Below are 26,579 nucleotides of genomic sequence, written 5' to 3'. Positions count from 1 at the left end.
ACATTTAATTATAACACTGAAAATACCTGAACTGCAGCAAACCTGCAGGCAAAGCAAATTTTCATTTGCCCGATTATATTTTCACTAAAACATCGACTTAAAATATTAGATTTATCTCCTATTTAAATAACATTAGTTTAACTAGTACATATGTTTGCTGCTAAGGGGAAGACAATAGAGTGTTTCTTAGTAAAATTTTAATAGTTCAGTAAGAAATACATTTTCCAAATTTGATCAAAATATGTTCATAAACAAGCAAACTACAACAGTTTACTTATTTTTCATAAGGCCTAACATAAGAATTTTCAGATTATTGTAATTTTCTCCTGAACTATTAAGTGCATAACAAAGCAAAACCCCTTAAATCCCCATTCCCATAGTCCTACCATGCTGGTTCGCGAACTCGTACAAATAAACGTCACAGGATTACACATTTGTACCAAATTTTTATGATTTGGTTAATTTTTTTCAAAGTTAACCTACCATACTAACGGACTTGTATGAATAAAACATAAAACCTATATAATTAGTTTGAATGGATGGTGTTTTTGGCCTCTAGGGGCCTCAAAATAAAAAAAGTAAATCGGTCCCAGGTCCAGGTCTTACTATTATACCTACGGTAATAGCTTATTCCCTCTGTGGAAAATTTGCTTAAAATTATTGCAACTGTTAATATTCTAATCATGTGAAATGTTGTAAACTGTTATTTATAGTTTTGATATATTAAAATTGGAAAACGTATGGATAAAGGTTTTTAAATATTCTTTTAAACATCTCACCACTGTCAGTAGTGATAAGCTTGTGTTTAACCTCCACATGAAGTTATATCATAGCATTTACCTAAGTAATTATTAAATGATCGCAAGTCTGCATTGACAGTGCTGTAATTTTGTTAATTAATTGAGGGAGTCAAGTTAAATGACTTATTTTGTTAGTTAATTCTCATCATAACCTATTGTTATATAACATTAACACTTTCTAGTAGTTTCTTCATAGGATTTAAAAAGCGTATACCTAAAAATACACAAAAGTTATTCCCTTTTGTGCCAAGATTTACAACTAAATTATGAACTAATATTATATACCTAATGACCTATATGAACTAATAACATAGGCCTACCTATTCTGACATAAAAAGTATTTGACTTAGATATCTTTTTTTCCACATTATCTAAGGAGTGCCACTACGCACCTACACTTCCTGCTGTATTACACTTTTCTATAACCAACTTTTTCTGTCAACCATGTTAAGCCCAGACAAATACCGTTACGATTATGTTTCCTACCTTTCCTATATTATTATTTACACCAACTGAATCATAATGTACATCTGTTAAAATATTTTAACCATTGATTTAATTCTTGACCCTTAAATTTTTCGGACTTTATTTTTTGTAGGTAAAACCCCCTGAAATTCCACTTTGCAAATAATAGCCTGTAACTTGTCTTTTGACTTCCATTATTTGGCTTGCATTGTGTTTATAAACCATCATACAGTATCTTGAGTGAATGTCATGTGTAAGGGAATGAGTTAATGGCAAGTAGTACAGCCTGGAGTGTCATCAAGCCTTACAATAATCTTGTTTGTATAGTCTTAAGTTACAATTTTGCAAGAACACCTGTATTGTTTCAGTACCGCTAGTTTCTCGGATCCTTCCGTCCGATGTTTGCCGTATCCACAAACGAGGCTCTTCTATTCGTCTGGATACCACTCTTGTAGACTTTAACGATATGAGGTACGATTCATTTTTTAATTTGCCAACTTGAATTTCAAGTCTTTTTATTTAGCTTGAGTGTGAAAATTCACACTGTTTCCTGGACTAAATCCTTGCGTGGGAAGTTCGTCAAAACAGTGTAGTGTGGCGTAAAATATTTTTTTGAACACCTCTTTAAGGGTGTTTGGTCAAAAATTAAAATTCCAATTTTTATGCTGGAATGTGTTTGTTGCAATGTATTAAAACTAAAATGAGGTTTTAAAAAAATCCAAAAATTTTTTTTAGAGAATTACAAGGGGTTAAAGTTCTGATATTTAGGTATTTTTGTACTAACAATCAAAAAAACCCATTGGGAATTTTGAAATAAAATAAACATTTTCGTATTATATATTTCTTTCTTTTAAGCAATGAATAAAATGATTTACGAAAAAAAATATTTTTTTATTTTTATTTTATTTTACAACTTGATTATTAGTTGAGTGTAATACTAGAACTTAATGCTAGCAGTTTTAATATATCTGGGTTTAATCAGTCAGAGTAAAGACATTTTTTTATAGTTTCTATGTGTAACAGTTCTGTCTCAATATTGGTACACGTAACACCATGTCAAGTCGGCGCGCGGCACTGCAAGTGTAGTGGTGATCATCTACAGTGCCCGCACGCGCCGTCTACGCCAAGTGCGCACGGCCGCGGGCTGCCTTGGTCTTCGCTCTCTCTCCCACCTTTCCTCTCTCCACCTCGCACACCTGTGGCCCTTCCCACACTGTCTTGTTCGGCGCGAAATCTTCACCATAGCGGAGACTGCTTATTGAGTGTTACGGTTGCTACGTTTTTTTCAAATTGTTGTTCTAGTAGGTGTGCTGTAGGCCTATATTATTTTAGATTCAGTAGGACATTAATTAGCCTAATAATGGCTAGAAAACCACGTCCACGCAAGCGATGTAAACGGTCTAGAGCAAGGAGGATCAGGGGTGCCCACAGGGGGGTTTGATGTCGCAAAATGCGATATCAGAAATTTATAATCCATATTTTCTAGCCCCTGAGCTGGTTCTATAACTAAATTGAAATTTTACCTTTGTCATCCAGCTCCTGATATTATTATAAACTTGTTACGGCCGTTTCAGCATCATTGTGCCATCGTCGGACTGTTCAGCCAAAAGGCGTCGTTAAAACACAAAAACATACACACGAAAAATACACATATTTGTCAAAACGGGGTTTTGAAAACAGGCCTGTTGACTATCCTCAAACTATCCTCAACAGGCCTGTTTTCAAAACCCCGTTTTGACAAATATGTGTATTTTTCGTGTGTATGTTTTTGTGTTTTAACGACGCCTTTTGGCTGAACAGTCCGACGATGGCACAATGATGCTGAAACGGCCGTAACAAGTTTATAATAATATCAGGAGCTGGATGACAAAGGTAAAATTTCAATTTAGTATCAGAAATTTATTTGGGGGGGATTTTATGATTTTGGGGGGGGGGCAAGCCAGTGGTTGGTTAAAAGCACATAAAAGATTAATCAGATAATTGTTACGACCTCCTTAATTTATTACTGGGGTAATTATGCAATCAAAATCCCGTTTGACATTTTATCTTGATTAATAAATCATTTTATAATTGCCATAAAATATAGAGATACTTTTATGTGGATTTCCACTTTCTGACTCGTATCATGTTCGACAGTGAGAACAACTCCATGCCAACTGCTGTCAAAGGATTATGGTTGGCCTATTAAATTGTATCTGCAATTTGAGTTTGTTTTTACCTTTCATTATGTTACCTTTTTAACTCATTCTCAAATAGTCTCATTGCCTTGAGGACCTATTGATGGTTTTTTAGATTTGTTTATTATAATATATACTTGATTCATAAAAAACCAGTATTATGATAATGATAATCATTTTGCTATTTTTACAACATGAACAACAACATGAAAGCTTGTGATAATATTTTGGCTCTCCCAAATAATTATGCCTGGGTCATTTATTCATTGGAAGAAATTGACATACAGTACTGTGACAATTTAATTAAGGTTTTTGGTAGGCTATGTGTTTACGTTAACTTCAAGAATTAAAACACATGATTCTGGATTAATTAATAGTATATTACGTTACTAGTCCTGAAAATAAGTGTTTACCGGACGAGTGTGGTCGTTCCCGTGCGAGACGAAGTCGAGTACGGGATTACCATACGAGTCCGGTACACACATTTTGGACGAGTTACGTACGATAGTTTACGCCATACTACTTAATCCGTACAAATCCTTATATATGTCTACCAACTAAATGACTAATAATCACTAGTCATAACCTCTGAGAGAGGTTATGTTTTTGTTTATAACCACTAATTGCAGCAAAAATACAGTATAATCAGCTGATTGGTGTCCGGTAAAACTCATTGCAGAACAGCATTACGCAATGAAACCCCATTTTAATAAGCTGGCGGCAAACAGCTGTTTGCCGCCAGCTTATTCAAATGGGGTTTCATACAGTACTACTGTACTGTAATGAGTTTTACCGGACACCAATCAGCTGATTATACTGTATTTAGGTGGCAATGAGTTTTAATCCTTTAGTTGGTGGAAATATATAAGGATTTGTACAGATTTATTAGTATGGCGTAAACTATCACGTAGGTACGTAACTCGTTCAAAATGTGTGTACCGGACTCGTATGGTAATCCCGTACTCGACTTCACGTGTGTGGGAACGACCACACTCGTCCGGTAAACACTTATTTTCAGGACTAGTAACGTAGTATACTATTTTACCACACTATGATGTTTTAAACTGTTATACATATGTACATTAATTGGTGGCTGAAAGTTACGTTTTGCAGGCCATGCCAGCTGTCACCGTCATTCGGGGATCGAGCAGGTTTTTACATCCCTAGGGCCGCAAAATCAGCTGCCCGCTTACTTTCTTAAAACATTAATGCATATTAAATACTCAATCAGTATCCATAGCATTGCAATAGAGTTGTTTTATTGTCACCGCTGCCTAGCAACTATTTATTATTATTTTTGCTGATTCCTCAAATAATTTATCCACGGACTGAAATGATTTTGCAGTTCTCGATCGTTTTAAGTCCTCGACTTCGTATCGAACTTAAAAACTATCTCGAACCAGCAAAACCTCATTTTTGGCCCTAGGCACGAAACATACTATTAAGTTTAGGCCTAGTAATATTTTTGAGACTGAAAATTTTACACTTATTTAAAAAGGACCAAACTCAGAAGTGGATTAAAGGGCAATTTAGAAAATATCTCAAACTTTTTGACATAACTTTAAGTACTTTATCCCCTACAATTTAATATGGTAAAAGAATTGTTTATGTAAAAACCCTGATCCCAAAAAAGTGGTTTTCGAAGTGATGTGTTTGTCTGTCTGTATGTGTGTATATGTGTATGTATGGTACATACACATATTGCAGTGCGGGGAGGGTAGTCTTCGTTGGTAGCCAGTAGCCTTATAACTTGGGTTGTCATTGACCTTGTGCATTCCCCCTGCCACTGAACACCAACCCGCGACGGCGTGCCTTCTACTTTCTACTGACGCACAATAACACCCCCCCCCCCCCGCGCACTTCTGTAATAGCTGTGATCATTGGCCTACGTGCGCAATCTTTCAGGGGGTGATTGGCTGAGAGATAAACTATTCTTTCTAAACCCTAACACATAAACGTCTAACTGCTGACGTCACTTTGAGGGAACACCATTACCGCAACGAGACGTATATGAACCACCGGCCTCCGTGGTGTAGTGGATAGCGTGTCGGGCTGATAATCCGAATGTACCGGGTTCGCATCCCGTTGATTGCATTAACTTTTTGTCGACAATTTTTTCCTTTATCAGCACGTTTGGTTAGGTTGGTTGGGTTATGACGGTTTAATTTTATAATAAAAAAATTATAAAATTGAATTTTAGGCATTTATAATTTTATTTTATGAACAAAACTATTTTTTAGATTAGTAAACCTTCATTCAATTTTTCCATTATCAGCACGTTTGGTTAGTTTGGTTTGGTTATGACTGTTTAATTTCATAATAGAAAAATTATAAAATCGCCTGTTTCTTCAGACGCGCAGTTAGTGGCGTCAGCAGTTAGTGATGTCAAACGGCACCTGAGAAATCTTCCGTGTGCCCCACCGCATAGTTCCGTAGCAGGCAGATGTGTAAGTGGTAGACAGTGCAATTAATTGTCAGTGAAAGCGGATAGCTTGACCTTGAAGCTATCGATTAGTATTTCTTGGTTTTGCTTCCAAATGAACTGTGATGTTTAAAAACAATAATGTCGGAGTCTGTAGCATATATAAATAATAGAAACTAATAGACCCACCTTACATACTGGAAGCAAAGTATTCAAAGGAAAGAAAAGAGAGGGCGAATAAATAGGGGCCATAGACATGAATCATACTTCACTATCTTATTGTAATTGATTGTACAGTTTTTGTATATGTATATAATGTGTAAATATTTGTTTACAGTTTAATTAAACTGCTGCAACACTATTACAGCCAGTGTGTTAAAAATCAGATTAATTATTGATACATTAATATTATGTATTACTATAACAGTAAGCGCAAACACAAATCAACATAAGATAGTCAATTTGTGTCAGTTAGCAACGTGATTTGGTTTAGGGTTGCTAGCCCGGACCGAGGATACGACGGGCCGTGCCCGTGCCAGGCCTCGCTTATACGAGAAGCAGTGATGCAGTGTCACTAGTGTCAGTGTGTCGGGTGAGGAGGGGTGAGGGGGGACAGCTCAAACACACACCTACAGCGCTGCCTCCAAACGGACATCCAAGCGCGCGCGGTGGCGACTTGTAGAACTACTGCTCCTCACCTTCGGACTAGCCTAGCGCCCAAACAGCCTTAAGTTAGGACATTAATGAATGAGATACTGCAAAATGGAAGCGTAGTGAAAGCAACTTTATTATGGTTCTCAAATTCATTTCTCCAATATTGGTTTTGTACTATTTAGTCTGGCTTTTGTACTAGTTTGTACAATTGGCCTGGTACTGGCTGTACACAGAGTATTATTTTTTCAGGTGGGAGAGAGGGGACATAACATTTCTACTTAATGGAGACGCTAAGCCCAGTCAGTCCCTCGCTGTTTTAGACAATAAGGCTTGCCTGTTCCAGCGAGTTCGTTATGAAGTAAGTAGGTATAAAACTTATAATTGCTACTACTAATGTTGTGTCAAATCCAAATCTTGATACAGCTAATCTCTAGAAAAGATAACAATTTAAGATTTATTCGGCTGGATTTGAGAATTGAATACCTACTGTTTTGAGACACAACATAAATACTTTGTCAATGTTGTAAGGCTTTGGTACTATTTTTCTGATAATGGTTATGGATATGTTCTGGTTATGGTTATGTGTCAAAACAGAATCTCGAATCTCTAAACCAACAAAACTTTAAGAAAGTTTGTGTTTCGAGATTTGATCAACAATGTTTGACGCTCTCAAAATATTGCACAATATCCATCAATGTCCATACAAGGAAACAAATCAACAAATTGATATGTTATTCCTTTCAAACTGTGCAGATAAAATTGCCATTCACATTATTTGATTCTCAAGAAATATTCAATCACTTTTGAAACAAGTTGTTAAATTCCGTAGGTATTAAGTGTATTCGTCAAATATTCATGTTGTCAGAAGCCCAATTTATTTCAGTTTTGATTGCATAATAAACATTTGCTTACCTGTATTTTTCTTTAACCTTAACCAGGCAAGCAAAGTTTGGTGTTTAGTTTTCAAGATTTAGGATTTAATAGTCTCAGCGGTTTTGGTTTTGAGATTTGAAATTCCCAGTTTCAACCATCCCTTGTTATGACACTTAAGCATTGCTCTATATAAGGCCTTGTGGTAGGAAACGGAGATGGAGATAGAAGATGAGGTGGATATTCTGATGAGTAGTGATATCTTGGCAGCTCAGATGTCCACCAAGTCAATCACGTTCACGCGCGCGCAGACCGGTTGGATCTTCCGAGAAGACAGGAAGGTAAATCATTCAGAGGAACTACTGCAGATTTGTAATACCTAGTAGTCAGTGGTCAGAAAATATTAATTTCATTTTAAAATGTATTTGTTCATAGAACTGTGTGGTTACATGTTTCATGTGTACCAACATAGATCAGACAGTAGAGTAGACTAACGCTCAATACCATATAAGGCTTTGAAGAGCTTTTCGCCTGTAAAACAAATTTGTTTAAATATTTTGTATGGATTATAAATATTAAGTTTCTAATAGTAATCAGATATTTTAGGGTAAACAACTTTGCTAAACACTATAATTTGTATTCCAAAAAGCTTTAAATTTTAGAACAATTTTTTTATGCGAAAACTCTGGCTGCCATTTTCAAATATGGCTGCTACCTTCAAAATTTGTTTTAGAGCACTCTAATTTTTTAAAGATTTTAAATGCAATTTTATGTTTTTTGTTTTGTATATTTTTTCCTTGATTTTGTTCACCTAGTATTTGGATTATGGTGAAACAAATGTTTCGCTCTGTCTAGTAAAAAAAAATCTTCTAAACAACTTAACAAAATAAATTTTAAAACTGGTAGAAAAATTTTAATGAGTTAGAAGTTAAAAAATTTTCTCGAAACAGTGCTTGAATATGTTTTTCAAGTTGATTTTACCATTAATACCAATCAAACGTGTTTTAAAACCACACCTGAGTGCAAAAAACCATAACTCCATATTTCCAAAATTAATGATAGGCTACAGTGAAATTTTCATAGAAATCAGTTTCCTTTATTTCACATATACTTTCTAATTCTGATAACCCGTTGCAGGAATTGGTTGGAACTTTCCATTCAGAGTTCTACATAATCAATGGGATGATCCTAGAGTCTCGCAAGAGAAGAGAACACCTGTCTGAAGAAGATTTACAAAAGAATAAGGCAATCATGGAGAGTTTAACCAAAGGCAATACTCAGGGACTGGATACCAATGGCGAGGTAATATATGTACAGTTCTTTTACAACTTTCAAAAGCCTAAAACTGAAAAAAAATGGTATTCCTTAGTAGTGCAATTAACATGAATTTTATATACGAAAATTTAGTTTTTGGTTTATTACTAAAATACTAAAGAGATAGGTGTAAATTGGAAGGTTGTTCGTCTTAACAAGACACTTTAAAAAATGATATGCTATTTGACATGTTGCCATTTGATTTTTTTTATTTACAGGGAAAAAAATAAACTTAAAATACAGTAAAAATAAAATATTGGGAAAAAAAATTATCATTTTGAAAATTATTACATGATACACATAGGTAATTAATTGTAAAGCTATGTTTACCAGAGTTACGAATTTGAAATGAAAACGGAAAATTTTTAGCAGTTAAATAAATACAGGGTATTACGTCAATAAGCGAAAAATTAACTAAAATGGGTTTTTGTTCTAGCAAGTCAGTTAACAGTGTAGGGTGGGTTTTAATTTGCAGTGTGTTGAAATTGTTCGGTAACTTCACTTTCTCTTTCTTCGTCTAAGACACATTTCGGTGTTTTTAGAGAAAAAAAATCAAATCAAATCATCAATCATGTTTATTAGCACATAAACGTACAGAGGTTTTAGATATTCCTGTAATTGAACATTTACAGCTTTCTCAAATATTTTTGAAAAGACAGGTAACAATGAGACTGGACGATAGTTTTCAATCAAGTTTTTATCCCCTTTCTTATAAATTGGCCTAACAATTGATATTTTTAGTTTTGATGGAAAATCACCTGTAAACAGTGACTGATTAATTAATGTGCAGATTGGCATAGCTATATAATCTTTACACTCTTTGATTAAGGTGACAGGAATCTCGTCCCAACCAGTAGATTTTTTATTTGGTAGTGATTGTATAATCTTTAAAATTTCATGAACATTTACTTCTCTGAATTCAAAAAACAAACTTTCTGGGTTTATCCCTGTTTTGCAACTGTCAACTGCTTTTTCTGGTGAACTTTTAATATTCAGTTTTTTCCTAATGTTGAGATAATGATCATTAAAATAATCTGGAATAACTTTGGGGTCTTTTATTATGGATCCGTCAATTAGTACTTCTGTCAAAACGCTCTTTTACCTTGTATTCATTCCTAGCTCATTCTTAATTACTTTCCAAGATGCTTGACTTTTACACTTCGCTTGTGTGATGTACTTATCATTTGCCCTTCGCTTTGCTGCTCTAACTACTTTTTTGAATATCTTTCTATAATTTCTGTAATAACTTTGCGCCTCGGGACACCCACTCTCCTTAGCCTCTCTGTGGAGACGCCGTTTGTTCATACTTGAAACTTTTATCCCCTCTGTCACCCACTGTATTTCTTTTTTATTTTTTACCCTCCTAGGTCTAGGTGGAAACACTTCATTCATGGTCAATAAGAAATCGTTTAAAAAATTGTTGTAATTATCGTTCACACTTTTCCCAAGCTCTACCTTCCATTTCAAGTTTTTTATTTTACTCTTAAATTCAGCTTTTTTACTTGAAGTAAAATATCTTTTAAAGGTTTGTTCTTTAATTTTGATCTTATCCTTAAATCTGGGTAATGTGGCCCATATGGCACTATGATCAGAAAGACCTATGTCCTCAACATGAATTCTCTCTATCTGATGTTTCTCATTAGTAATAATATTATCAATACAAGTTCCACTTCTAGGTCTTGTTACCTCCATAACATTGACTTTGAAACCATTAAAATGTAAAACATTTAAAAATCCATCAGAAGCCTTATTATCTAATACATTTATATTACAATCAGTAGCTATCAATACATTTAACCTTTTCCTCCCTTTCAACTTATTTAATAAAAACTGCATATTTTTTAAAAAGCTAGCTAATGTGAACTTATATGGTACTCTATATAAAGATACAATTATTGTAGGCTCAACAAAATTTAGAATTTCAATGATGGAACATTCAAAATAAAAATCTTCGTTAAAATTTTTAAGGTCATTTCTAACTTTATATTTTATACCTGCATTTTGTTTTAATAAAATTGCTGAACCTCCTCTTGCACCATTCTCCCTAGTATAGTAGTCTGCTAAGCAGAAACCATTAATTTTATATAACAGTTCTATATTTTCTTTAGATAACCAATGTTCATTTAAAGATATAATCAAAGTATAATCAAAGTAATTAAAGACTAAATAACTTGAACCTTTTAACTAATAAAAATAAAACAACAATAATTAAATTCTCTTGTAAAAATGGCAATTCAAGGAATGACACAGAACCAACAGACTGCCTTAATACTGTTGACCTTGCTGAAAAGTCAAAGTTCCTTGGTATTTTACTGGATAGAAAACTGTCTTGGTCAGATCATGTAAATGAGGTCTGTTCAAAAGTTAGTTCAGGAGTCTTTGCTCTGAAGAGATTGTCCTCTTTTTGTGACATCAAAACATTGCAATCAATGTATTTTTCAATGGTCCATACCCATATTGGGTATGGTCTTGAAGTATATGGAGCAACATCAAATTTTAACCTCAAAAAAATCTTACATCTTCAAAAAGATGCAATAAGATCAATGCTTAAATTGGATTTTGATGCACACTGTAAAAAACATTTTATTGGATTGGGTATCATGACAGTTTATAGCCTTTATATTTACAAGACTGTTCTTCATGTTAAACGTAATATTTCAACATTTACTAGAAACGTCGATAATCATAATTACAACACAAGAAACCGATATAATTTCCAAATTAATAAGCATAAAAAAGAAATATTTAAACAAAAACCATCATTCATTGGAATACAATTTTTTAATCAATTACCAATAAAAATAAAAAATGAAACAGATGACAACAGATTTAAAAACGCTCTAAAATTACATTTGACACAAAATGCTTTCTATAAATTCAAAGATTTCTGGGCTAAGCAATAACAGCATTGACTTAAAATGTTTTAGGCCTATTGATGTTTCACTGAACTATATTTTTGTTTTTTGTTTTCACTGAAGTATACTTTTGTTTTATACCTACCGGTACTTGAGAGATGACTGTATTGTTTTGTTCTTGTATATTGTATTTGTCTTTTATTTGTGTTCATATTTTATGTAACGATGAATTTGACACCATTCTTGTATATAAAATATATACTAATGAATAAAGATGTTTTGAATTGAATTGAATTGAATTGAATTAAGTATTTTCTTTAACTTGATCCAAAATTAAGCTTAAGTCATAAAACTTTTCTTTTATTCCTTGAATATTTATATGCATTAAAAAGTCAAAGTTATTTCTATTCTTTAAATCTAAACTAGAGCTACCTAACCTAATTTGGCTGGTGTTGTCATCTCTTGGTCGTTTCCCATGGATGTGGACTCCTGCGGCTCGTCTCTCTGTCTGTGATGGGGATGACATCCTGCGACGTTTCTTCCCGTGCCTTGTAGAAGTCATCATTGTGTTGTGGTGTAGGGGCATCATTCGTTGCTGTAGGAGATTCATAAGTCGCTTCGATGATTTTGTTGGCCAGCCATCTCTTACCAGTTCTATTTAGGTGTTGCCCGTGGTTTGTGTGATGTTTACGCTCAGCTGAGCTCACCTTTACTAGTGTTACATTATTGTACTGACAACACATCTGCTCCAAAGCTTCATTCGTCCTCCTGATTTCCTTGTTCACGCAAGACCATTCTGCTAAATCATGTCTTACTGGAAAATCTGCAACTATTATTTTTTTCTTGTTGTATTGTAAGATTGTTCTTGATATACTATCAAGGGCACGCTGTGCCTCGTTCCTAGCGATGTCATTTGAACCAGCCATTATTAGCAACGAGTCATCTTCTTTAAGCTCCTCTCCGTCAATATTCTTCTCGATTAGGATTTCATTAGCACAGGCTCCTGGTCTTACAAAACCTACTGCCTCAAACAAATTTGTGTTTTCATTCAGGTGGTGCGAAAGATCCCTGCCATGGCTATCTGCACACAAAAGCATTTTTGTTTTTTTCTTGATTTTTTTTGTTTGACATTATTGATTCCAGTTTTATTTGTTTGATTCATGGTTGTGAATGGAACTATTTCTATGGCATCTTCTTGACTGTTCTCGTGGATTTTAGAAAGAGCATCAAAGCGATTATTGAAATTGATTGTAGGTGTACTTGTGGTTATTTTAACTGGAGATTGCCTTTTTTTGGAGATTTTCACTTCCTGCTAGTCAGATAAACTTTCAGGTTCAGCCCTAATGTTTGTTTGAGTAGCTAGAGGAGGGAAGCAACTTAAACAAGTAGATTTAACATTTTCCATAGAATGTAGTTTTTTTTCTAAATTATTATTTTCAGTTTTTAAGAGTGATATAATAGTTTCTAATGTTCTTATTGATGACATCATGTTGTTTGTTTCTTCTCTAAGTATTTGACACTCCATGCATTTGTAATTCACTGTTGTTGTTGGATTAGAAGTAGGCCTACTGCTATTATTATTTTGGATCCGTTTTTCTTCTTCCGCTTGTAATATTATCATTTCTTTCAATTCCTTTTCCTTTTTTAGTTTGTCATCGAGGATCTTTATTTTGTCCTCCAACTCAAGTACTTTGTCTTCATGAAACTTTTTCATTACTTCCAGTTCTTCCTCTTTTTGTTTTAAATCATCTTCCAATTGAAGTTCGAAAAACGAGCTTTTATTTTTTGCGTCATGTAACTGTTGCCTAAGGTTTTCATTTTCTTTTATAACAATTTCCTTTATAGGGAATAAGCTATTACCGTAGTACTCATGGTAAGACCTGGACCCAGGACTGATTTCCTTTTTTTGTTTATTTATTTATTTTCAAATAATCACATAACATCATATTCAGACAGGTGATTCGTCATTGTTAGAATATTTTATAGTCTCTATTATACTAAAATAAATTTCATATGCTGAGCCTTAACATCTACACAGCTTCCATATATTCCTCCAATAAGAAGAAGGCCTTCTCCTTTTGAGGTCCCCAGAGGCCAAAAACACCCTCCGTTCAAATTGTTATATATTATGTGTCCGTTAGCGTGATAACTTGAGCAAAAATTATCAGATTTTGATGAAATTTGGTAGATACGTGTAAACCTACGTTTATTGATTGAATCAATCAATCAATCAACCTACGTTTATTCGAACGAGTTTGCGAACCAACATGATCGGACTTTGTGAACGGGGGTTTAAGGGGGGTTTTATGGGGTGAAAGTTGGTTTTTCCCATTTTTGACTCTAAAAACTTTTCACAATTTCTTTCCAGACCATTTTGTAGAGCTTAAAAAAGAAATAATTTTTACGCCCGCTCACTTCGAGGTCATTGCACAACCCCTCCCTCCCTTCTATTGTTTTTCATTGCCAGTCAGTCGCCGACGACTGCTTTGAGTTGACCTATTCTGTTGTAACAGCTAAAAAAATAGGTTAGGACAACTACCTCTTGCTTATTTCTACACTGTAAAAATATTTGTATTACTGTAGAATCTACAGTAGTAAAAATTATCCAGTATTTCATGTAAACACAAGTTACATTTTAACAAATATTGATTTTTTACCAATTTAAACCAAACTCGACTCGAAACTGCCGAGTTAAAAAATAAACTTGAGTTTCAAGGCCGTACTCGACTCAAACTCGAAATCTCAAGTACTCGCACATCTCTATAATTACTCAAATTTATATTATTGTACAGTATCCACAGACGCGAAATCGGCAAATCCCCGCCGGCCGCTATCCCTTCCCGTCATTTCCCGTTCCCCGTATTTTTCCCGTCAATGACCGACTATCCGAAAAATCAGTTATCCGAACAACCCCAATCCCCAATTAATTTAGATAATCGACGTTCTACTGTATCAACATTTCAATAAAAACACACAACTATACCTTCCCTCTAGCAGAAAAACTAGGTACTCATTTAAATTAATGTTATTTGAATAGGGAAAGAAATCCGACAATTTTCAGGGAATATTTTTGTAGAAATCCAGCCAGGTAAATGGAAATTCGCTTAGTCTGCAGGTTTGCTGCGGCGAGGGTATTATTTTCCTTGGCCGTTTGTTAAAGTGTTTCGGTTGAGGTGGGGCTCTATCCATATCTAGTGTTGTGTATTTCAGCCAGTCAGGAGGTTATCCCTGACGCCTCCACCCGATTGTTGTGTGTCCTGGGAGGAGTATATTTCTGCACCTGTGGGAGAACCGCCCACCTTGGGTCGGGAGTTGGTGCACAAAGAAACTACCAAGGCCTTCAAGGCCACTGTAGCAATGGTGAGTGCTGAGGTGTTCACCTGATCACTTATTAATTTCACTAAGACATAGGCTGAATATGAATGCAAACGGTAGTGTTCCAAAACAAAATTTCAATACCATGAAAACATTGGAAAAGGTTCTGTTTTAAAATTTAATCAGCGAGTTTTGAGATTCAAAATTTCAAAAAGGAGTTTAATTCATCTTGAGGGTTTTTGTTAGTAAAGAATTGCGCTATTATAGGTAAGTAAGTAGGCCTATTAATATCTTTCTTTTTTTTGTAGTGGGAGGAGTTTTATTTATTTTAGCGATTTGTTGTTTATTAAAATTAACTTATGTGTTTTGGGTTATAAAATGTGTGTTAGTCACGTATAATATTTATGTTATTATGTCAGTGACAGGAGTCTAATTTCATTCAATTTTGATTGCACAGTAAACCTTTTATTGTTCTATAATTTTTTTTTTTTGTAACCTCAACCAGGCAAGCAAAAAAGGTTTTCTGTTTAGGGTTAGAAATTTGATTGGATTTTTCAAGATTCTGAATATTTTATTTCAACCATCACCTTAAGGTAAGTAGAATGTTGTGAGATGATCTGTGTTGCTTTGTTAGTGACTAAGATCATCTGTTTCCCTAGTAGGCTCATGTTTATAATGTTTTAATCTTTCAGAGCCCAGACTTCCCCCTCTCTGTGGACATGCTTTTGAACGTCTTGGAAGTCATCACTCCTTTCAAACATTTCAACAAACTCAGAGAATTTGTGCAAATGAAACTGCCGCCTGGGTTCCCTGTAAAAATTGGTAAGATTGCCAAAACCTTCATAATTCCATAAGGATCCTTAACTAACTCAGATTTCCAGATGACTAAAGGTGCACACTAATGCCCTGTATCTATTTTCCTTGAATCAATACATGTCAACCCTGTTGGGGATTGTTCTCCCATTGGTTAACTTTATTTGAAATGTCTCCTGAAATCAGTCACTGTTAACCATTTCTATATTTGAATTCTCTTGTTGGTAAATGCAGTAGCCTATTCGCGTAAATATATTTTCAAGAGCTTTTAATTTACTCGTGTTTATCTACTAAAGCTACAAAACCGTTTGCTAACAATTGGTGCATAAATATTTTATTTTGAAATCCACTGTGCTACTACAGGGCATCTAGTTTTAAATACACTGAATATTAATATTTAAATTTCATCTGGAAGCCAAGAGTCTGGAAGCCAACAAATTAAAACCATTTTGTTTATTTTTCCTATTTATTTCTTTAGATAGAATGCTGATTAAGACAGTTGAGGAAAATAGACTCCATTAGGTAGAAATTAAACACTTGATCAACACAACACAACAATTATATGTTACGTCCTAGCTTAGAACATATTTAGAGGTCTTAGATTATATCTAAAGATCAGATGTCTTAAACCAAGACAAAGAATCACAAATATCTTATTTAACACATGAAATCCTCTACACGAGCCTAATTGTTGGAGTAAGAAAATCATTAATACCTGTATCTATTTACCTGAATCTAAATCCTCATGAAGCAAAGTTACATAACTATAGGTGTAATTTTACTCTTACTTATCAAAATATTGTTAACTTTTGAATTATGTCATCAATGTAATGTTTCAGACATACCAATACTTCCTACAGTAACTGCCAAAATCACATTCCAAGAGTTTGCCTTCAAAAATGACATTCCTCCAGATCTCTTTGAAATTCCTAGTCACTTTATAGAAGACCCGACGAGGTGAGTACCTGAATGTTAACCAAGTAATAAAGCTCTGATACGAGTTGGTAAAGAATCTTTTTTTATATTTTGGGACAATTTGGGATTTATCAGAGATGAATGAATATCACGAATATTAGCTCAAAACCCAGTTTTGGTAAATTTCAGCAATTAGGCTACCATTCTATTTGCAATTGAACAATGGACACGTATTGCAACTCCACTTGCCAGCATAGTCTTGCACTTTAATTGGGTTTTTGTTGTGTGCTACAAAGTATTCGGCACTTTCATTGCTACATTGTGTTCGATGGTTTGGTCTTCGTATGGAATGTGTGGCCTGACAAGAGGTGTCAGCATTTTGTGTAACTGGGAACCCACTGTCGTGTCTTTACGCTATATTTTCCTCCATGAGGCTGTCCACGGGAAAACCTGTCTTTTCAACTACTATTATTTAACAATAAACTCCGAATTAATTCAAAACAATAAACTAAGTACTTAAATCTCGACTCTGCCTTCCTTTATTGAATTTTCAGCGCTCCCTAAGTGTGGTGGTCTCAATTTTAAGATACAATTTTGGATTGTGCAGTTGGAATTTTAAGATACAATGTTGGATTGTGCAGTTGGTCGACTATTTGTAATTTGGCCACTCGCTAATCCAGCATCTCCGGTCTGGCAATTGCAGTTTTGCAGTCGCAATAGTAAAATATTTAAAGGAAAGTGCTTGTACCGTTCCAAATATCAAGAAAATACCATATAACGTCTCACACAGCCAATTTGAAACTTTAAGCCCTAAGAGCGAGTATAGCTTAGGAAATTAGTTCCTCAAATCCAACCTGCGAGCGCTTGTGTGCTTATATTAATACTTGACGGTGGCATGGTAGCTCAGTTGGCTAAGGCATTGCATTGACGAGTGTAGCCTATTGAGGTCTTTCAACATGCGTGGGTTCAAATCTTGTACACATGCAATCCTTTTTAAGCTTGAAAATCTGTGACTTATCTGGTGTGAAAGGCCAGCTATAAACGGTATACGGCTTGGGTGGAAGTTAATGGTAGTAGTGAGTTTTTTGATTGCACAAAACACTTTTTGCTTCATTTTACATTAGTATACAGGAGAAGGGCCCAGCTTATTCTTTTTAAGCTTTTATATTGGTTAAATATTTTTTTACATATCGTGTTAAATAAAAAACTTGTAAAAAGCATAAAAGGACAACCTGAAAAAGATTTTAGAGAGGAATAAAAAAATTAGCTAAAGGCTTAAAGTGCTGATAGAAACTATTTTATATATTTCAAATTGCTTATACACATTTAAAGATCAAAACCTCTTTAAGCTTTATGCCCAACCGCAAGACGATTTGCGCGGTTGTCAATGTATTTGCGTTTATCAGATGCAATAATGGTGTTTGTGATCGCAATAATTTTTCAAAATATCCTTACATTACAGTAGAGTCCCGCAAACTCGATACTCGATAACCCGGCAGTCTGGATAACTCGGCCATCACCTGGCTCAGAAAATTTGTGATTTTTTGAGTCCGAGTTAAACGTGGACTCATGCCAGCTCAAGTCAAATCATTCGTAACTCGTACTGAGGACTTAATACTGACTTGTAGTATAAATATAAATAAAAAAAGGCGGTTAAAAAGCTTAAAAACAGTATTGTTCTTATTATTGTTCTTATTACCTTAGTTCCTGATAACCCGGCATTTCACAAACTCGGCACCCTTCATGTCCACATTACACCGAGTTTGCGGGACTCTACTGTATTTAAATGTCAAGTAAACAAGAATCAACTTATTTCCATCCCCCAATTCTTTTTACTCCAGATCATCCCAATTTTTTACCCCAGAACATCTTATCATTCCTATAACTTTTAATGAGTACCAGTTAACATTTGAATAAGTTGATAATAGTAATTTTTAGGTGTACATGTATTTAACTCTATACAATTTCTTGCAAAATAATTTATTACACCATACTATTCAATTTTAATCTGTTCTGACGACTCTCAAGCATTACTAATTTTAAGGCCACCAATAAATCTTTTCTTAACATCTTACGCTTATTACTTCTTACTTTTAGTTGGTATTAACACTTTTTGTTGGAGAATTTTTACCAAAGATTTTATATGATAAAAAAAATGTCGCGACGCCCGTCACGTTACCTGCTGCCTGCCGCGGCCAGGCGCCCTTCAACGGCGGGCGCTCTAGTGGGCGCCCCTCAACGGCTGGCGCCCCTAGGCACGTGCCTAGTGTGCCTTATGGTAAATACGCCACTGCCTGTTGCAGCAAACCTAAGTACTCATTAAACTAATCCTGTTTAAATAGAGAATAAATGTAGGGGTCTGCGGTGCACCGAAAAAGTCGGTACGGTACGGTACAAGCTTAATTACCGTCATCGGTTCGGTACAGCATTTTACACGGTACAAATTCGGTTCGGTACAGCCTATTATAATAATAAATTACTTTCAGTTTACTATCGTAGTCAATGGCAGTTGGTTCCGAGCACATAAAAGTCTTATCAGATGTTTGTTTACGATCTTCATAATTTATTACTAGCGTGATGATGCAATAAAAAACCCATTAGCAGTCCCAAATCCATTAACATTTTATCACGACAATAATTGTTGTATTGAAGTACTTCCAAGAACTGTTGAGTTTTATCACTTTTATTTCTTTACGACTTTCCCCAATTCTGTTTTATCATAAAAATAATAGTTTTATGATGACTGTTAAATGTTATCTCTAACTTAATCAGTATTTTCGTGAATATTGAATTTGCCGCTGGCCATTGCCTACTGCCATAAAACTGTTTATGGCTACATATTAAACTTGTAACAAATCTACAATCTTATTTTATAAATTAAATATTTGTTATGGATATTTTATCTTTCTATTGACGACCATGGATATATACAAACTTTTGTCGTAATTTTAATTACAACATCAAAATACAATATTGCACAATCGTGATATTTTAGGCCATTGACCTTTATTATGCATCCGGTATTGCTGTTTCAGAAGAGAAGCACGTTGATAAATTATAAATTGATATTCCCGTAGTTAAAAAGAATTATTTTATAAACCTATAAAACAAAATCATAAAATCTTACATAAAGATAACAATAACGGAAATTGTAAAAAGGGTATAAAGATAACAACGTTATTCTTTCTCTTTGTTCTTCTATTTCTTGGGTTTCCCTTCATCACGCATTCAACAAGTTGCCATGGTTACTAATCACCCATGTCGTTATCAGCTTTTGTGACATAGCGCACAGCAGGGGGTAAAACTTGACGAAAATCGGTAAATTTTTACCTATTATTTAATTACCAATGAATGTACGGTACTACTTTATTGGTATTTGGTATTGTATTAATAATCGGTCCAAATGGCAGATTTTTGTCAAATTTTACACCAAATTTATTGAAATTTCAAGGTGAATATTAATAAAACAATTATTACCAAATATTTGTATTCATTTAAAAGATTGATTTGTGGTATTGGGTTCCCCACTGAGTGCAGCCGAGCGGCACTAATGAGGGTCGGACCTTCTTGGGGGTGAACAATAGACGGCTTATCAGACCCTCCCCTCCCCCGTGGTCTGGAGAAAGCATGTAAACAAACTATTGCACAAGCGTGCGTGACTTGACATTGAGCTGCTTCAACTATAATTTTGTCAAATGAACTGTGATGTTTCAAAATCAAAAACAATAATTTGGGACCATACTGCTTAACAATAATGGACTGCAATTATTGTTGAACATACAATCCATTTTTAACAAACTAAGATTATACGATTCAAATACAATTATAAAAATTATCTTGGTATTTTACTTGGGGTAATGCAGTTATGTAGGCTAGTGTAATTCTCGGTTCATTAAGGTTCTACTGAATTATGTTTGGCAGTGAATAAGTGTAGAATGCAATTTATAAATTCAGGGATACACACCTTTTACACAGTTATAAAGTCTAATTGCCCAATATCAAATCTTACTCTGTGATAATCCAAATTTTAGTTTCAGAAAAAAACTTTGCAAGAATTGTATCCATCTTATAACTTAACTAGTTTTGAAGCTGATAAAAAAAAACGGTCTTTGCCATTACTTCATCATAACCTCCAGTTTTTCATTGTCATCTGCTGTGAACAGCTGGCAAAACTACACTGTCTTCTACTGAATGCTTTTATATGTTTTTAAAATAAAAAAAAAAAAACAACTAGACATTGTGTTGGTTGGAAATAATTTATCAGTTTTGTGAAATTATCTTGTCAATAAATGTTTCAAACATGTTTATTCATAAAAACTCTCATCCTATTTTTAAACTACTTTATCATGGCTATTCAAAGTATCTCAGAGTAAAATAGGTAAAGCCTTTATCTCAACTGTGATTTTTCTTGACACAATCCTCGTAGTAGTAAAAGGTTTTGTTTTAATAATATGTGGTACAGTAATTGTTGTTAGAAAACCATGAATGTAGGATACTATCCATTTTCATAGTAATGTCTATGTATTAAAGTTAAAAATAATGGTTTGGATACAGTTCTGAGAAGAAAACCGCAAAAATACGGGTAGCCGCGTACCGTACCGATTTTGTACCGAGAACCGAGGTACAAAATATTGTACCGTACCGAACCGTACCGACCTTAAATTTTCTGTACCGCAGACCCCTAAATAAATGTGAGATTTTTAAGGAGACATTTTAGTTTAAATCCAATCATGCAAATGGAAATTCGCTAAGTCTGCAGGTTTTGCTGCGGCGGGGGTATTATTTTAGTTACATCGACATTACAATACCTAATTTTTCTCTTAACACGTTCACTGCGTTGTATATTTTCCAGCATTATTCCAATGGAGCGTTACGAGATCTATAGGTCTCGTCTGCTATGATTACCCAGGTGCGATACGAGACCTCGAGATTACGTTGCGCAGTAATCTTTTGCGCATAACCTCGTAAAGAAAGGCGAGAGAGCACTGAGTGTTTGTTTATCCGAACCAGTACAATGTTTTCAGACAGCCCAGGAAGTAAATATGACGTCATTGTACAAGACCCCGAGATCTCGTACCGCACAGCTGTAATAGTTCATTATTTATTTGAATTTATTATTTTCCTACAATAACAAATTAAGAAAAACATATGTTATCTGGTTATTTACGAATTCCTTATAATCGTAACCGTTATAAAAAATATATTTTATCTTTCTTTTATCACTTTTTATAATAATGCGTTTCCTTACGGCTGATTTCAGGCTAAATAAAATACAAATGAAATATGTTTACAAATTACTGTATTTATTTCGTTATCATTTTGGGGTTGGGCTATGACCTCGAAATGAGTGCGTGCCAACAGTGAGTCGAGTGGGCGGGGGGAAGGGATGGGTGCAACCTTGAAGCTATATTTAGACTTGCACCACTTCCCTAAAGGGCTGGGAAAGGGATCCCAATCGCAAAACAAAAACCAATGATACAAAGTTGTTTATCGAAAATTGCTTGTCCGGTTTGACGATTATTTAGCATTGATTTTTGTATGATTTAGTAGGGACCAGGAGAAATATTTGAATTAATGTAAATGATTTGTTTTTTTATATCAAAATACAACATTGCACAATCGTGATATTTTAGGTCATTTACCAGTGACCTTTAATACCCATCCGTTAGTGCTGTTTTAGAAGAGATACACGCCGATAGTTTAAAAAGATTTATGTTCCCGTTGTTGAAAACGATAAATATGTAAACCTGTAAAACATTAGATAGCTCATAAAAATAACAGCATAAAAACGCCATTATTCTTTCTCTTTGTTCTTGAATTATTTCTTTGGTTTCCTTCTTTCATACAAGCATTCAACAAAGGTTACCATGGTTACTAATCACCCCATTAGCCTCATGTAGTGCTTGGAACAACTATAGGCTAAAGTAAACGTTTATTACTTCAGTGCGTTACAAGATCTATTTATCTCGTTCATTTCATATTTACTAGTTGATACATCAAGAAAAATGCATTATATATGTACAAGTTTCATTTCTTTACGATTACTGTACGCCGAAATATCGATGTCGTAATTTTTGGAAAGAAGCCAAATTATGGGTCCCGCACTACGGACTAGGTACAATACAAGACCTCGGGATCTTGTAGCGCAGTGAACGTGTTAATCTAAGTCAGTTGCAGAGATTTTAATGGATTCCTGATAGGGTCTCATATTTCATCATAGATTATCTAAAAGATTTTAAAATATAATGACTAATATGTTTATTATATATTCTGCTAGACACTTTGGACCAACAAATGTAATTACTGGATTAGAAAAGGCATTGCATTTCTTGTACTGTTCTCAAGTATTATTTACCAAGCATTATAACCATTTTGAATAGTTATTCCAAGATTATTTTCCCTATTGTGTTAGTACCATTTCTTAGAAATGTGGAGTTTTTCTTCTGCTGTTGCTCTCGCAATAATAACACTCACCATACAGGATGGTGCACAGGATCGTGAATGGGGAGAAAGTAAGGAACAAGAAACAACAAAAGAATAAAATGAAAAAATAAAGAAGAAGACATCCTATAATTTACTGTATAGTTGTTGTTGAAATATTTTGTATACTACCCCTTTTTTGTAATAAAACCCTTAAAATTAGTAGATGTTTTTGGAGTATTTAATTTCAAATGAGCTGCCAAGTCCTGTACAGGACTGTCAATAAATCATCTCTAAACAACACCCCTAACTTAAAGCAACATATTGTTGGTAAAATGTACAAAATTAAACACAATTAACTCATTATTATTTCATTACTCCAAGACAATATTTATATATTGCCACATAACCCCAACTGTGTAGGAGTATGCTGTTTAGTTCTGAAGACACTTCTTCATTTACAGAAATCACATCCTAATATATGTTTTGTGAAAGATGAACGTGACTATTGTTCTGGTCATGATGCTTGGTCTGTGTTTATAGATTCAGATTCCCTGACTTATGACGCCCAGAACGAGTGACGTTGCTGGAATGATCTATGACACCTAGGTGGCCAAGTTGTTTGTTGTTCTGGTCATGATGATTGGAACGAGTGATGTTGCTGGAATGATCTATGACACCTAGGTGGCCAAGTTGTCTGTTGTTCTGGTCATGATGATTGGTTTGTGTTTGTAGATTCCCTGACTTACGACTTCCAGATCTAGTGATGTTGCTGGAATGATCTATGACACCTAGGTGGCCAAGTTGTCTGTAGTTCTGGTCATGATGATTGGTTTGTGTTTGTAGATTCCCTGACTTACGACTTCCAGATCTAGTGACGTTGCTGGAATGATCTATGACACCTAGGTGGCCAAGTTGTTTGTTGTTCTGGTCATGATGATTGGAACGAGTGATGTTGCTGGAATGATGTATAAGACTAAGAGCACTTAGCACACTTAATTGGACCTCACATGTTGACAACTTATGTAATAAAATCAGCTCAAGTATTTTTGCTATTAGACGCTTATATCCATTATGCAACAGAGAAATCTTAAGAAAGGTTTACTTTGCTACTATTCACTCACATATTTCTTACGGTATAGAAATTTATGGAGGAACAAGTAAATTAAATTTAAACAAAATTTTACATTTACAAAAAGAAGCCATTAGGTGTATCCTTAATCTCGATATAAACGAATCCTGTAAAAATCATTTTAAAGAATTAGAGTTCTTTACCGTTTTCAGTCTCTATATTTATAAGACGATAATGTATGTTAAAAATCATGAATCAGAACTTCAAAGACAGAAAGACGTACATAATTATAACACTAGAAACAAACTAAACTTCATAACTAAAAAACATAAAAAAGAAAAATTTAAGGAGAGTCCTAATTATATTGGAATCAAATTCATGCATTCCCTCCCCAGCAGTATTAGAAACGAAAGTAGCGTAAATAAATTCAAAAATAAACTTAAGGGGTTTTTAATTTATAGCGAATTTTATAGTTTGGAAAGTTTTGAACACTGTAACAAAAAAACTGTATGACTAAGCAAGTAGGGAAGTAGGTGAAATCATGTGAAGTAGTTTTAGGTTGATGACACATTCATGTGCACTTGTTGTATGTATTGAATAAAGATTTATTGATTGATTGATTGATTGATTGACCTAGGTGGTCAAGTTGTCTGTGGTTCTGGTAATGACGATTGGTTTGTGTTTGTAGATTCCCTGACTTATGACGCCCAGAACGAGTGATGTTGCTGGAATGATCTATGACACCTAGGTGGCCAAGTTTCTGTGGTTCTGGTTATGATGATTGGTTTGTGTTTGTAGATTCCCTGACTTACGACTTCCAGATCTAGTGACGTTGCTGGAATGATCTATGAGACCTAGGTGGCCAAGTTGTCTGTAGTTCTGGTCATGATGATTGGTTTGTGTTTATAGATTCCCTGACTTATGACGCCCAGAACGAGTGAAGTTGCTGGAATGATCTATGACACCTAGGTGGCCAAGTTTCTGTGGTTCTGGTTATGATGATTGGTTTGTGTTTGTAGATTCCCTGACTTACGACTTCCAGATCTAGTGACGTTGCTGGAATGATCTATGAGACCTAGGTGGCCAAGTTGTCTGTAGTTCTGGTCATGATGATTGGTTTGTGTTTATAGATTCCCTGACTTATGACGCCCAGAACGAGTGAAGTTGCTGGAATGATCTATGACACCTAGGTGGCCAAGTTTCTGTGGTTCTGGTTATGATGATTGGTTTGTGTTTGTAGATTCCCTGACTTACGACTTCCAGATCTAGTGACGTTGCTGGAATGATCTATGACACCTAGGTGGCCAAGTTGTCTGTTGTTTTGGTCATGATGATTGGTTTGTGTTTGTAGATTCCCTGACTTATGACGCCCAGAACGAGTGATGTTGCTGGAATTATCTATGACACCTAGGTGGCCAAGTTGTTTTTTGTTCTGGTCATGATGATTGGAACGAGTGATGTGGCTGGAATGATCTATGACACCTAGGTGGCCAAATCGTCTGTAGTTCTGGTCATGATGATTGGTTTGTGTTTATAGATTCCCTGACTTATGACTTCCAGATCTAGTGATGTTGCTGGAATGATCTATGACACCTAGGTGGCTAAGTTGTCTGTTGTCCTGGTTATGATAATTGGTTTGTGATAGATTCCCTAACTTATGACGCCCAGAACGAGTAACGTTGCTGGAATGATCTATGACACCTAGGTGGCCAAGTTGTCTGTAGTTCTGGTCATGTTTATAGATTCCCTGACTTATGACTTCCAGATCTAGTGATGTTGCTGGAATGATCTATGACACCTAGGTGGCCAAGTTGTCTGTAGTTCTGGTCATGTTTATAGATTCCCTGACTTATGACTTCCAGATCTAGTGATGTTGCTGGAATGATCTATGACACCTAGGTGGCCAAGTTGTCTGTTGTTTTGGTCATGATGATTGGTTTGTGTTTGTAGATTCCCTGACTTATGACGCCCAGAACGAGTGACGTTGCTGGAATGGTCTATGAGACCTCATCTCGCCGTAGAGTTTCCGATCGGCAGCGCATATTGCGTGATTAATATCGGCTCGGAACCGCCTCCTGTTTAACTTCTCCCACCTTGACCGCGTATTTTGTATATTTTACAGTGAATTATTTGTATTAAATGTATATATTATTGTACGTTTGTTATTGTTTGTTGATATCTTTTTAGTATTTATTTACTAATCAATAAATTAAGCGATTTAATTTTCTATTTATTTTAGTTTTGTAGCATTGTGTGAACTGCAATACTATTTATGTTAGACTGTTTGCAAGTGTAAGTTCCTGTTAAGTTTCCCTATTTTCCGCTAACATTTGATGTTTAAGGTTTAATTAATTTATGGATATTTCATGAGGTGTATGACAGTTGGTTTTCACTGTCAAAGTAAGGTATATTCATTTCCTTATCGAATCACATTTTTAAAAAGAGATGTAAAACATATTATTGTTTAAATATTTCCAGACTTTTCTA

General features: G+C 34.8%; 1 protein-coding gene across 3 annotated transcripts in view; it reads left to right on the top strand.

Annotated features, from left to right (window-relative positions):
* The window catches only part of LOC129005432 (ankyrin repeat domain-containing protein 13C-A-like), a 34,873-nt gene extending 8,625 nt beyond the window's left edge, over positions 1-26,248 (top strand). The window contains exons 5-12 of one of the 3 annotated variants that reach the window (XM_054434321.1): positions 1,634-1,736; positions 6,768-6,876; positions 7,598-7,729; positions 8,526-8,690; positions 14,768-14,917; positions 15,565-15,694; positions 16,525-16,642; positions 26,043-26,248. In XM_054434321.1, coding sequence (XP_054290296.1) covers positions 1,634-1,736; positions 6,768-6,876; positions 7,598-7,729; positions 8,526-8,690; positions 14,768-14,917; positions 15,565-15,694; positions 16,525-16,642; positions 26,043-26,058 — 923 coding nt within the window. In that variant the 3' untranslated portion in view covers positions 26,059-26,248. Of the gene's footprint in view, positions 1-1,633; positions 1,737-6,767; positions 6,877-7,597; positions 7,730-8,525; positions 8,691-14,767; positions 14,918-15,564; positions 15,695-16,524; positions 16,643-23,081; positions 23,426-23,569; positions 23,717-26,042 lie in introns of those variants that run through there. The other 2 variants (XM_054434320.1, XM_054434319.1) reach the window with 2 other exon arrangements.
* Positions 26,249-26,579: the final 331 nt, after the last annotated feature.

Source organism: Macrosteles quadrilineatus, unplaced genomic scaffold (genome assembly GCF_028750875.1).
Source record: "Macrosteles quadrilineatus isolate MER2022 unplaced genomic scaffold, UCM_ALF_1.0 Scaffold_21__1_contigs__length_2333173, whole genome shotgun sequence".
In the NCBI taxonomy this organism is placed as follows: Eukaryota; Metazoa; Arthropoda; class Insecta; order Hemiptera; family Cicadellidae; genus Macrosteles; species Macrosteles quadrilineatus.
Note: the sequence above shows the minus strand (reverse complement) of the source record. Positions and strands in the feature narration are given on the sequence as shown.